The 12,551-nt window shown below is 43.6% G+C and overlaps 1 protein-coding gene across 1 annotated transcript in view; it reads right to left on the bottom strand.

Annotated features, from left to right (window-relative positions):
* Positions 1–12,551, bottom strand: part of SLC44A1 (solute carrier family 44 member 1) — a 417,537-nt gene that overhangs the window by 329,887 nt on the left and 75,099 nt on the right. Inside the window, exon 2 of the mRNA XM_069239753.1 lies at positions 12,301–12,390. Within this exon, the coding sequence (XP_069095854.1) occupies positions 12,301–12,390 (90 nt within the window). The remainder of the gene's footprint in view (positions 1–12,300; positions 12,391–12,551) is intronic.

Raw genomic sequence — 12,551 nt, 5'->3', positions numbered from 1 at the left:
TGGTGTTATCAGCACCTAATCAACCCTTGAACTTTTTCTAGAGAAATTACATGTACACGATCATGGAAATCTGTAGAATCAATAGAAAATATTCGGACGCAAGACCTCACCGTTTGAAGGCTGGGAATAGTGGTGGGTGAAATATTTGGCTGAAAAAGCATAATTCACCTTTCTGGGTCTCGCTGATACTAGCTTTAACTGATTGGGCCACCTCAAGTCATGAAGACTTTAAAGACGCACAGGCAAGACCAATGGCTCCAACTTAAAATTGAAGTCCTCCTTCAATCACTGGTGAATTTACATATTCAAATGCACATCTTCTGTGAACTCTGTCACTCATACGTTCATTGATGCATCAATTAATCTAACCAACTCATTCTTGCATTCACCTACTCAATCATCCACGATCACAACACAAAACTCAAAAAGCCTATGCAAAATAAATTAAACGAAAAAAGTACAAAAAGGAAAAATGTTGGGGCATATACTGGCAATAAAAAGATGACTGAGTGGCCAACTTGGTGTAGTATTGTGTACTGTACAGCACAGTTGCACTGATCAGAGATGGCGGACTTGCTACTTTTGAAAGCGCTAGGCAATTATATGATATGGTCACTGACAGAGCAGCAGAGCCAAAGGCTGAAATAGGCCAACGCTGAGGCGTTGCTCCATGTTGTGATTTAAAGAATGTGACTGACACTCAAAATAACCAATGGCTAAAAACGGCTGACCCAAACCTTTGCTAAGCTCCTTTATTAGAAACATCATAAAAAACACATACATTCATATACATACATAGCAAACAGTTAAAGATGTCAGATTAGACCTAAAGAAGTGTCTTAAAACACACGCAGCTAAACTGTATGAAGAATAAATGCAAATATGTGCAAAATTGCAGTAAGCAAAACAATATACAAGGCTTCATAATGGGGTCCAGCAAGTATATTCACAGTGGGATTTTTTTTACTCCAGAGTTTGTCATGGGAGGTAACCAACACCAAAACGTTTTTCTGCAACTGGAATACCTGTCTATTGGCTTCACAGAATGTAAAGCCACCCATCCTTAAAGTCTTCTCATCTTTAATGTGCTTCTAACAGTAAATGATCAGGACTACTGCCTTGTTAACCATTCAGCCCTATGGCCTTTATCAATGGGTTTTGACTAGGGAAAAGTCCCCTGCATGGTGATGGACGAGCACACCTGCCACGAGTGCCCAGCTGCATGGATATCTGGATCCCTGGTACTGATTTTATGCCATGGGGAAACAGGGATCATGGTAATGCAACATGTCGTAGACTTGCCTCAAGGTAAGGAAGCCTTATTACACCAAGAGGAGCTCACCAAAAGCCACCCTCATAGTGGAAGAGAGCTACTGCCTTTGGAAGGAGTTAAGTGACATGAGCGCGGTGATGGCCGCATACTGTTTTGTGCTCAGTAAGAGTCAATAGTGTGAACAAGCCTTTTCACCTGTGTCACCAGAGGGTGACCTACTCGCCCACTCACATAAAGTTCCACTCTGTGTACTATACTCACTCTTGGCCTACACAGTGAATGTGTGTATCGCTGGGAGTGCTGAAATGTATGTGTGCCTGTCCATGGTACACAACTTTGAGGCCTGTGGGATTCATTTTAGACACCCAAGACCTGGAAAGGCTAGTGGAAGTGATGACTACAACCCCCCCATACAGGAGATATGGACAGTCGATATTCCTAAAGGTTGGGAACACACACTGGAAGAAGGAAAGCATAACATTCTCTGTGCACAACAAAGGTGTCTGATTCCAGGAAGAGTTACTGGTTGGAAGGGCTTGGTCTCATTGTAAAGCGAGATGTTGGGTCTCATAAGGTTGGCATTGTAGGGCCAAGGAATTATGATAGTGAAGATGGTTTAAGCCCTGAGCCTTTGTGAGACATATTTAAGTGGACATTGACAGCCAGGCCAGATTCCAGGTTATGCCTTTTGCTTGCCAAGGCCAATGGACCACGTGAGGAGGTGTGTCTGGAGTGTGTGTGGCTCAATGAGGATCCTGACGGGTGTCTCATGAGCCAGGTCTGAGATGCCCTGTCCAGACCACTGCACAGAAGTTGTCTGTGAATTCCGTGTGACAGGAGGAGGCCTTGTGCAAGAAGTCTGCAATCCCATACTCCAGAAGGGGTCCAATGTGAAATTAGGGCCATCAATGTTCTACAGATGAAATTGAACCAAGAGTGGGGTCACCCTTAAATTAGGGCTGCTCCCTTGTGCCGGTGAATGAAAATGTCACTTACCCAGTGTACATCTGTTCGTGGCATCAGTCGCTGAGATTCACATGTTCTGCAATAGCTCGCCATCTGGTGTTGGGTCGGAGTGTTACAAGTTGTTTTTCTTCGAAGAAGTGTTTTCGAGTCACGGGACCGAGTGACTCCTCCTTCTGTGCTCATTGCGCATGGGCGTCGACTCCATCTTCGATTGTTTTCCCCGCAGAGGGTGAGGTAGGAGTTGTACTATAGTAATAGTGCCCGCGCAATGAAATGTGTAAGTATGTACCTATTAAAGGTTTAAATAATATATATACAAATGTACAAAATTGAAGGTAACTTCTGAACTGCTACAGGCTTCCGGGGAGGTGGGTGGGCACATGTGAATCTCAGCGACTGATGCCACGAACAGATGTACACTGGGTAAGTGACATTTTCAGTTCGATGGCATCTGTCGCTGTAGATACACATGTTCTGCATAGACTAGTAAGCAGTTATTTCCCCATAAGCGGTGGTTTAGCCTGTAGGAGTAGAAGTTGTCTGAAATAGAGTTCTTAATACAGCTTGACCTACTGTAGCTTGTTGTGCGGATAGCACATCTATACAGTAGTGTTTGGTGAATGTGTGAGGCGTAGACCATGTGGCACCCTTACATATTTCATGCATTGGGATGTTTCCTAAAAAGGCCATTGAAGCACCTTTTTTCCTTGTTGAATGTGCCCTGGGAGTAATGGGCAGTTGTCTTTTTGCTTTAAGGTAGCAGATTTGGATGCATTTAACTATCCATCTGGCTATACCTTGTTTTGATATTGGGTTACCTGCATGAGGTTTTTGGAATGCAATAAATAGCTGTTTAGTCTTTCTGATGTTCTTTGTTCTGTCAATGTAGTACATTAATGCTCTTTTGACATCTAATGTATGTAGTGCTCTTTCAGCCACAGAATCTGGCTGTGGGAAAAAAACTGGTAGTTCTACCGTTTGATTTAGATGGAACGGTGAAATAACTTTTGGTAAAAATTTAGGATTAGGTCGTAGGACGACCTTATTTTTATGTATTTGTATAAAAGGTTCTTGTGTTGTGAACGCTTGAATTTCACTTACTCTTCTTAGAGATGTAATGGCGATGAGAAAGGCAACTTTCCAGGTTAGGAATTGTATTCCGCAAGAGTGCATGGGTTCGAAAGGTGGGCCCATGAGTCTTGTTAGGACCACGTTTAGGTTCCATGAAGGAACAGGTGGTGTTCTTGGTGGTATAATTCTTTTAAGACCTTCTATGAATGCTTTGATGACTGGTATCCTATACAAGGAAGTTGAATAGGTAGTCTGCAGGTATGCAGATATTGCTGCAAGGTGTATTTTAATAGAAGAGAAGGCTAGCTTTGCTTTTTGTAAATGGAGCAAGTAATTTACTATATGTTTTGGAGTTGCGTGTAGTGGTTGTATCTGATTATGATGGCAGTAACAAACAAATCTTTTCCACTTACTTGCGTAGCAGTGTCTAGTGGATGGCCTTCTGGCCTGCTTTATGACTTCCATACACTCTTGGCTAAGTTGTAAGTGTCCGAATTCTAGGATTTCAGGAGCCAGATTGCTAGATTCAGCGATGCTGGATCTGGGTGTCTGATCTGTTGGTTGTGTTGCGTTAACAGATCTGGTTTGTTGGGCAGTTTGATGTGGGGTACTACAGAGAGATCTAGCAGTGTTGTGTACCAGGGTTGTCTTGCCCACGTTGGTGCTATTAAAATGAGTTTGAGTTTGTTTTGACTCAATTTGTTTACTAGATAAGGAAGGAGAGGGAGAGGAGGAAAAGCGTAAGCAAATATTCCTGACCAGTTCATCCATAGGGCATTGCCTTGGGATTGCTTGTGTGGGTATCTGGACGCGAAGTTTTGGCATTTTGCGTTCTCTTTTGTTGCAAATAAGTCTATTTGAGGTGTTCCCCAGAGTGTGAAGTAGGTGTTTAGAATTTGTGGGTGGATTTCCCATTCGTGGACTTGCTGGTGATCTCGAGAGAGATTGTCTGCCAGTTGATTCTGGATCCCTGGAATAAACTGTGCTATTAGACGAATTTGATGGTGGATTGCCCACTTCCATATGTTTTGAGCTAATAAGCTTAGCTGCGTTGAATGTGTTCCTCCTTGTTTGTTTAGATAATACATCGTTGTCATGTTGTCTGTTTTGACAAGGATGTATTTGTGGATTATGATTGGTTGGAAAGCTTTTAGTGCTTGAAAAACTGCTAATAATTCTAGATGATTTATATGCAGTTTTGTTTGATGTATGTTCCATTGTCCTCTTATGTTGTGTTGATTGAGATGTGCTCCCCACCCTGTCATGGAAGCATCTGTTGTTATTACGTACTGTGGCACTGGGTCTTGGAAAGGCCGCCCTTTGTTTAAATTTATACTGTTCCACCATAGAAGCGAGAGGTAAGTTTGGCGGTCTATTAACACCAGATCTAGAAGGTGACCCTGTGCTTGAGACCACTGTGAGGCTAGGCACTGTTGTAAGGGCCTCATGTGCAGTCTTGCGTTTGGGACAATGGCTATGCATGAGGACATCATGCCTAGGAGCTGTAGTATTGTTCTTGCTTGTATTGTCTGATTTGGAGACATGTGCTGAATGACTCTGTTGAAATTGTGAATTCTTTGTGGAGTTGGCGTTGCTACTCCCTTTGTCGTGTCTATTATGGCTCCTAGATATTGCTGTACTTTGCTTGGCTGAATGTTGGATTTTGCAAAGTTGACGGTGAACCCTAGTTTGTAGAGGGTTTGTATGACTTGATTTGTGTGGTTTGAGCATTGTGTGAGCGAAGTGGTTTTGATTAGCCAGTCGTCTAGATACGGGAATACATGTATTTGCTGCCTTCTGATGTGTGCAGCGACTACTGCTAGGCATTTTGTGAATACTCTTGGAGCGGTTGTTAAACCAAAAGGCAATACTTTGAATTGGTAATGTATTCCTTTGAATACAAACCTTAGATATTTTCTGTGTGATTGATGTATTGGTATATGGAAATATGCGTCTTTGAGGTCTAGGGTTGTCATGTAGTTGTGTTTTTTGAGCAATGGTAACACTTCTTGTAGTGTGACCATGTGAAAGTGGTCTGATTTGATGAATGTGTTTACTACTCTGAGGTCTAGAATTGGTCTCAGTGTTTTGTCCTTTTTTGGTATCAAAAAGTACAGTGAATAAACTCCTGTGTTTATTTGTGTGCTTGGTACTAATTCTATTGCATTTTTTTGCAGTAGTGCTTGAACTTCTATCTCTAGAAGCTGTGAATGGTGTTTTGATAAATTTTGTGATTTTGGTGGTAGGTCTGGAGGGAATTGCAGGAATTCTATGCAATAACCATGTTGGATAATTGGTAGGACCCATGTGTCTGTAGTTATTTCCTCCCATGCTTCGTAATATTGACTTATCCTTCCCCCCACTGGTGTTGTGTGGGGGGGGTGAGTGACGTGTGAGTCACTGCTTGTTGGTAGTGGTTTTGGGGCTTTGAAATCTTCCTCTATTCCTAGGGAATTGCCCTCCTCTATACTGGCCCCGAAAGCCTCCCCTGTACTGTCCCTGGTAGGTGGACGGTGCGGACTGTGAGGTACTAGCTTGTGTGGCCTGACCCCGAAACCCTCCTCTAAAAGGTGTTTTGCGGAAGGTGGTATAAGATCCTCTGCTCTGCGGGGAGTAGAGTGCGCCCATGGCCTTGGCAGTGTCCGTGTCCTTTTTGAGCTTTTCTATGGCTGTGTCGACCTCCGGACCGAACAGAAGTTTTTCGTTTACTGGCATGTTAAGTACTGCCTGCTGAATTTCTGGCTTGAATCCAGACGTTCTGAGCCATGCGTGCCTACGGATGGTAACCGACGTATTAATGGTCCTTGCGGCTGTGTCTGCTGCATCCATAGAGGAGCGTATTTGATTGTTGGAAATGTTTTGACCCTCCTCAACAACCTGTTTTGCTCTTTTTTGTAGATCTTTTGGGAGATGTTCAATGAGATGCTGCATCTCATCCCAGTGGGCTCTGTCGTATCGCGCTAGCAGCGCTTGTGAGTTTGCGATGCGCCACTGGTTTGCTGCTTGGACAGCGACCCTCTTCCCGGCTGCATCGAACTTTCTGCTTTCTTTATCTGGGGGAGGTGCATCCCCAGAAGTGTGTGAATTTGCCCGTTTTCTGGCAGCCCCTACCACCACAGAGTCTGGTGGCAGCTGAGAGGTGATGAATACAGGGTCCGTAGGAGGCGCCTTATACTTTTTGTCCACTCTAGGCGTTACTGCCCTACTTTTAACTGGTTCCTTGAAGATCTCCTTTGCATGGCGTAGCATGCCTGGGAGCATAGGCAGGCTTTGGTAGGAGCTGTGGGTGGAGGAGAGGGTGTTAAATAAAAAGTCATCCTCTACTTGTTCAGAGTGAAGTTCCACATTATGGAACTGTGCTGCTCTAGCCACCACTTGTGAATAGGCTGTGCTGTCCTCAGGTGGTGATGGCCTAGTTGGGTATGTGTCTGGGCTGTTATCAGACACTGGTGCATCGTACAAGTCCCACGCGTCTTGATCTTGGTCATCGTGGCTCATGGCGGTGTGAGCTGGCGAATGTGACGGGGTGTAAGTTGGCGAAGCCGGAGTTACAGGTGGAGGCGAGGGAGGAGGTGTTACCTTCTTTGCTGTTTGTTGCTGAGGAGCCTCTAGTGCTATAAACTGAAGTGTTCTCTTTCTTTTGACAGGTGGAAGGGTACTGATCTTCCCTGTCCCCTGCTGAATAAAGATACGCTTTTGCGTGTGATCCACTTCAGTGGATTGCAGTTCCTGTTCGAATCTGTGTTTTTTCATTTGTGAAGACATAGAATGCTCTTCAGTATAGGAGCCTGAAACTGGGTCTGTTGGTGCTTTTTTCGGCTCCGAAAACCCTGTTGTTTGTCTTTTCGGCTCCGAGGTAACCTTCCTCTTCTTTTGTGCCGAAAAATCTTGGCCCCTATGGTCTTCGGCGCCACTGTCTCGGCGTCGATCCGTGTCGACACCGAACTCTCGGTGTCGATGCTTCTCTTTAGCACTCTCTCGGTCCCGAGGAGGCTGCATGCCGGTGTCTCCACCGGAGTCGGACGATCTCGACACTGAATGGGCCTTTTTCGGTGCCGATTGTTGGTCACCGGTAATTTGGGTTGAGCCATGGCCGGTTGGCAGTGGCGTCCCCTGGGCCTTTTTGCCTTTTTTAAGTTCTGATCTCGACGTCTTACTCACAGTTTTTGTATTGTCGAGTTCGTCGGAGTCTGAATCCTGGATGGAAAAGGATTCCTCCTGTTCCTCTTCTGTCTCGAACTGTCGATGCTCCTTTGGCGTGGACGCCATCTGCAGTCTTCTCGCTCGACGGTCGCGCAGAGTTTTTCGGGACCGGAACGCCCGACAGGCCTCACAGGATTCTTCGCTGTGCTCGGGTGACAGGCACAGGTTACAGACCGAGTGTTGGTCCGTATAAGGATATTTGTTGTGGCATTCAGGGCAGAATCGAAACGGGGTCCGTTCCATCGGCGTTGTTCTCCACGCGGTCGGGCCGACTAGGCCCCGACGGTGTGCCGAAATCTACCCCGAAGGGCACCGAAGCGCTTCGATGTTCAATGCGTCGTCATGTGTGTTTATCTCGAACCGGATCGCAACGATACCGTCGAAAATCTTCCGTTTTCAGCTATCTTTCCGTTCCGAAACTCGGAGCGACAGGAACACGTCCGAACCCGATGGCGGAAAGAAAACAATCGAAGATGGAGTCGACGCCCATGCGCAATGAGCACAGAAGGAGGAGTCACTCGGTCCCGTGACTCGAAAACACTTCGAAGAAAAACAACTTGTAACACTCCGACCCAACACCAGATGGCGAGCTATTGCAGAACATGTGTATCTACAGCGACAGATGCCATCGAACATGTTGATCTGATCTGTGTGCCAGGAAGGGGCCATTATGGAGGCAGGGCAGCTGTCCTGGGTCTTCATGCCAAAAGGGCTGTGAAGACATTTTAGCAAGAGGAGTTGCGGAGATGATGTCCAACTTACACACGGGTGGTCCAGACACTGAGGGGGGGGGGGGGCTTATGAGTCATCAGGAAAAGACTGCAAGAGGTCATGGACTCCCAGCATCCAGAAACCAGAGCCTTCAGCAATGGGCCATGATCCACCACCACTTGCCAGGTGCCATCGGGTCAGGTAGGAGTGTTCGAGATGGGCAGGCATTTTGGGGACTTACACAAATTCAATTAGGGCCAAACGTAGACTTTGTTGCATGGGGACTAGCGTGGGTCATGCCTGAAAGTCACCTCCTGTATCGAATGGGGAATAACGAACCTAACTACAGAGGACTCTTGGACACCACTCAGGATGACTCTAGCACACCAACCTTAAGAGACTGTGGATATTATTGAGTGTGTTGCCTCCATGTTTTGTCTATGGATATTAAAATACTACTTTTTTCATAAAAGTAAGTATTTGACTGGACAATCAACCTACTGTGGTTTAAGTTTACAGTTTAAGCTTTGAACCTAAGAATGCCTCACACTTACCTCCCCCTTGAAGAGCCTGTAGTACTTGGGCCAGTTACTCAGCATCCACAGTATGCCAGAACTTGGAACAGCAGGAATAAAAGGTCATAACCCTCATGGCTGGGTCCAGTAACCTTTGCTTGCCCCACAGCTCTTTGAAAGGGGTTCCGACAGTCACCACAACCAACCCAAAGCCTACTGTATTGAGCAAATGGATTCCACGAGGCAACCACCATGCATGCAATTATAAAATTACAAATATTAACACAACTGCATTTGGCAAAACAATGTACTACTCCTCCAAAAAAGGTGTAACTAGTATCACCCTCCAAATCTGCAGCATCAGGGTTTGCAGAGAAGGTAACAAACATCTTCCCTACTACAGTAGTCTGTGCGATTTCTTGAAACAAAGGGCTATCTACATGTTTCAACAATATATAATAATAAGTCACCATTAAAGACCTACTGGCTTTCACATATGCTTTCCAGGAAGTGAATCAGGCCTATTGCATTTGATGTAAATTTTCTAAATAAATATGACCTATGGACATCCAATATAACTTTTTTCCAATTAACCAACTATTCCTAAATGCTTAATTGTTGGATTGTCACATTGAACAATTCAGGCCTACTGTACTGAGCATAAACCTTTCCACAAAGTAAATGAAGCACAGAACCTCAGCCCATCAAAAGCTTTTAGAGAAGATCAACATGTGGACTGAGCTTAAGGCCATCTCTCAGTGCCATGTTTTAACACTCTTTTTTAATGATAAAATCAGGTCTGGCAATATCAGCACAGTGAAGCTAAACTTAAAAATGTAATAAATACTAGTACATAGAAAGATATCTTTGGGTCGCCCACCTTCAGTTGTTGGTGCTCATGGGTTTTTCCTGCTTTGTCATCGCTTGGTTGAGCAGCCCATCAAGTTTATGAAAGTTAATGGAAGGCTCTCATTAGATTTTAGCGATGGGCTACAGGTAGTAGTCTTACACACTTCTCCTTCACTTCCTGTTCTTCAGTTCTTGCCTACCCGTCCTCATTTGCCCCAGTCATCACTTTCCTCTCTGTCATCATCACAACCGACCCCCTCTTCTTGCCTTCACTTGCTACCATCTTCACTTTCCTTCTCTGTATCAACTCGATATTTCACTTTCCTGCTTATATCACTTTCTCTCTCCACATTGCGCTGCCATATCAGTCTCAGCATCTGCGTCAGTTTCCACTTTCAACACAACGGGCATTAGGCCAGTTCGAAATTCTCCTGTAGCCTGAGATTTGGTGGACAACTGTGGGACGTCTAGTAATGGACTAGGTTACTGCACCTCACTTACTGCAAGGACTTTTGTTTAACTCAAGGGACCACTAGTGACACTTTATGGTGCAACCCCCTCGCATCCAAAAAGAGTTGATTGGTACATTTCAAAACTATGACGGAATGCAATTATGGCACTTGGATAAGTGCTTTTTTTTTTTTTTTTTACTTTCAGATGGTTTACATCTTTTGTCCTTGGCAGCTGCAGAGGGCAAAAAGTAACTGCAATATTAACAAGCTTTTCTAAAGTCAAGCGGTCTTGTTTACATTATTGGCAATTTGTGTTTAAGGAAAGCGAGACCTAACAACTTTGTCACATTTTGTTTTTTAACTGTATCAAAGGACAGATTTGTGCCTGAACACAGATGTTCAACTTGCCTGCTTCTTCTAAAACCACAAAAAGTGATCCTGAAAAGTATAGGCTAAACTCAGCAATCTGGATTGTCTGCCAGCTAAAACAAGGCATTGGTGAAAGGCTGGGCAATCAAATTATTTCATTACTCTAATTGGGCACTATAAGAGCCAATCCGTATAGGGCTCACAATTAGGCCATTCAGACTGATTGTCATCAGCCAATCCTAATAGCTGTACGACGAATAGTGCAGACCTTACATGAGAACTGGCAAACTTGCGGAAGCCTGGGGGCTACCGAATGACCCCGTGCTTGCAGCAATTTTTGTTTTTTAAATCAGTAACAAGCAGAAGCAGAACCCTTGATAACATCGGCAGGCTTCTAGGTTTCCAACCACTTACAACAAACAAAAAAACGTGTTCAAGCCTAATTGGACATATGTACTCAGAGTCTGTTCTAATTTAGCATCAAAGCATTTTATTGTGCAGTTATTACAACTACAATAAAAGATGTGCAAAGCAAGTAAAATTAAACAATAAAAATTGCAATTCACCATATTCAAACAAAAATGCGAATAGTAACTATCTAGAGAAATGGAAAATGCTACAAAAATTTAGTCCAAAGGAAAATACAGTGACTGCTTCAATAGAAACACCAGAGGACTGGATGAAGAAAAGGCAGCTTCAAACGAAAAGGTGTTTAGTTATGTCCAATTCAAAGTAGTGAGGTTCTGCAAAACTTGAGGCTGCCAGAAATCAAATCAAGCCAAAACAGTCACTAACTTTTTATTTAGCACTGTAGAATATAGTTTTAATATAGAAATTTAGATTTTTTTGTTTTTGTATTTTTTTTTACAAAATCGGAATGGTAAATGTTGAGCCCATTCAGAAACTGGATGGATCTAGGAGTTGGGAAACTCAATAAGAATCATGACTGTGCTGGAAACAAAGATTTTGTGACCCTGGCTGTTTTATATTACTAATCACTAGATATTAATGGAATGATAAAATTTCGCTTTCAGGGAAAGCTCGCACAGATACCAACACAGGGGCTGCTTCTTGCTATCTACAGACTACAGAAGGCGGTAATGTGAAGCTGAGGATGTGCCTGAGGAGTTAGATGGAGAAGAATAATGTCTCAGTGAAGGACCAAGTTTGGGACTAAAACTGACCTTTAGTGATCAGTGTTAAGTCACACGGTAGAGCACTGTGACCTAGTGGCCATCCTCGGGCTTAGGTCATTAAATTAAATGTATGGTTTTTAGTGGAAGTTTTTTTACTGACATCTAGGATGACTCTTTCCACCAACCCACTGACTGAACAAGTGAAGCTTCTTGATGACTAAATTCTCTTCTACAGAGATTCAGTACAATTCTATCAATAAAATATATCCTCCTTCACTGAAGCACATCAGAACACAGGGAGACCTCACAAACCATAAAAGCAACCTAAGCAAAAATATAAAAAGCTATAAAAGTTTCCTACAAAATATGATGTAAATATTTTTTTCCACAGCATATACTTGTTGAGCAATGCATGACACATAAAAAGCTTTATTTTAATCACACTGAAATTATTAGTACAGAGGATATATAAAAACAAATGCACTTTGTCCAGTACCTTTCATATGCTGGATGGCTTTGGATTGACAATAGATACCTCCTTTAAGGGCTTTTTTCCCTCACTCCCAAATCACAGCCTTGGGCAAATGGAAAACCTCCCAGGACAGAGACCACTGACTGATGTTAGCAAGGAGTGATACCCAGCACTGCATTAACGTTACCGATTTGCATCACGTCTGTTGGGGCATGGGCTAGGGAGGGACAGTGGATGTAAAGTGTGGCCACATCAAATTAAGAAGTGTGACTTTTTGACTTACCATGCCGACGCAAAACAGGATAAACAGTAGCAGCCATGGTAGGTCAGTGCAGCTGTGCTCCTCAAGAGGCTTCCAATCTCGTTTGGAACTCTGACAAGAGGAAATAAAGATCACAGATAGGTCATTTTGAGTGCCAACGGCTCGCCAAATCATTATAGAACCAATTATATTTGAGCTTCAGCATTTATGTTTTGAAAGCAATGACAGTAAAAGAGATTGAAAAGTATTAATTACTTTAATAACAAATAAGT

This window comes from Pleurodeles waltl, chromosome 1_2 (genome assembly GCF_031143425.1).
Source record: "Pleurodeles waltl isolate 20211129_DDA chromosome 1_2, aPleWal1.hap1.20221129, whole genome shotgun sequence".
Taxonomy (NCBI): domain Eukaryota; kingdom Metazoa; phylum Chordata; class Amphibia; order Caudata; family Salamandridae; genus Pleurodeles; species Pleurodeles waltl.
The sequence above is the reverse complement of the archived record's forward strand: the minus strand, read 5'-3'. Positions and strand labels throughout refer to the sequence as shown.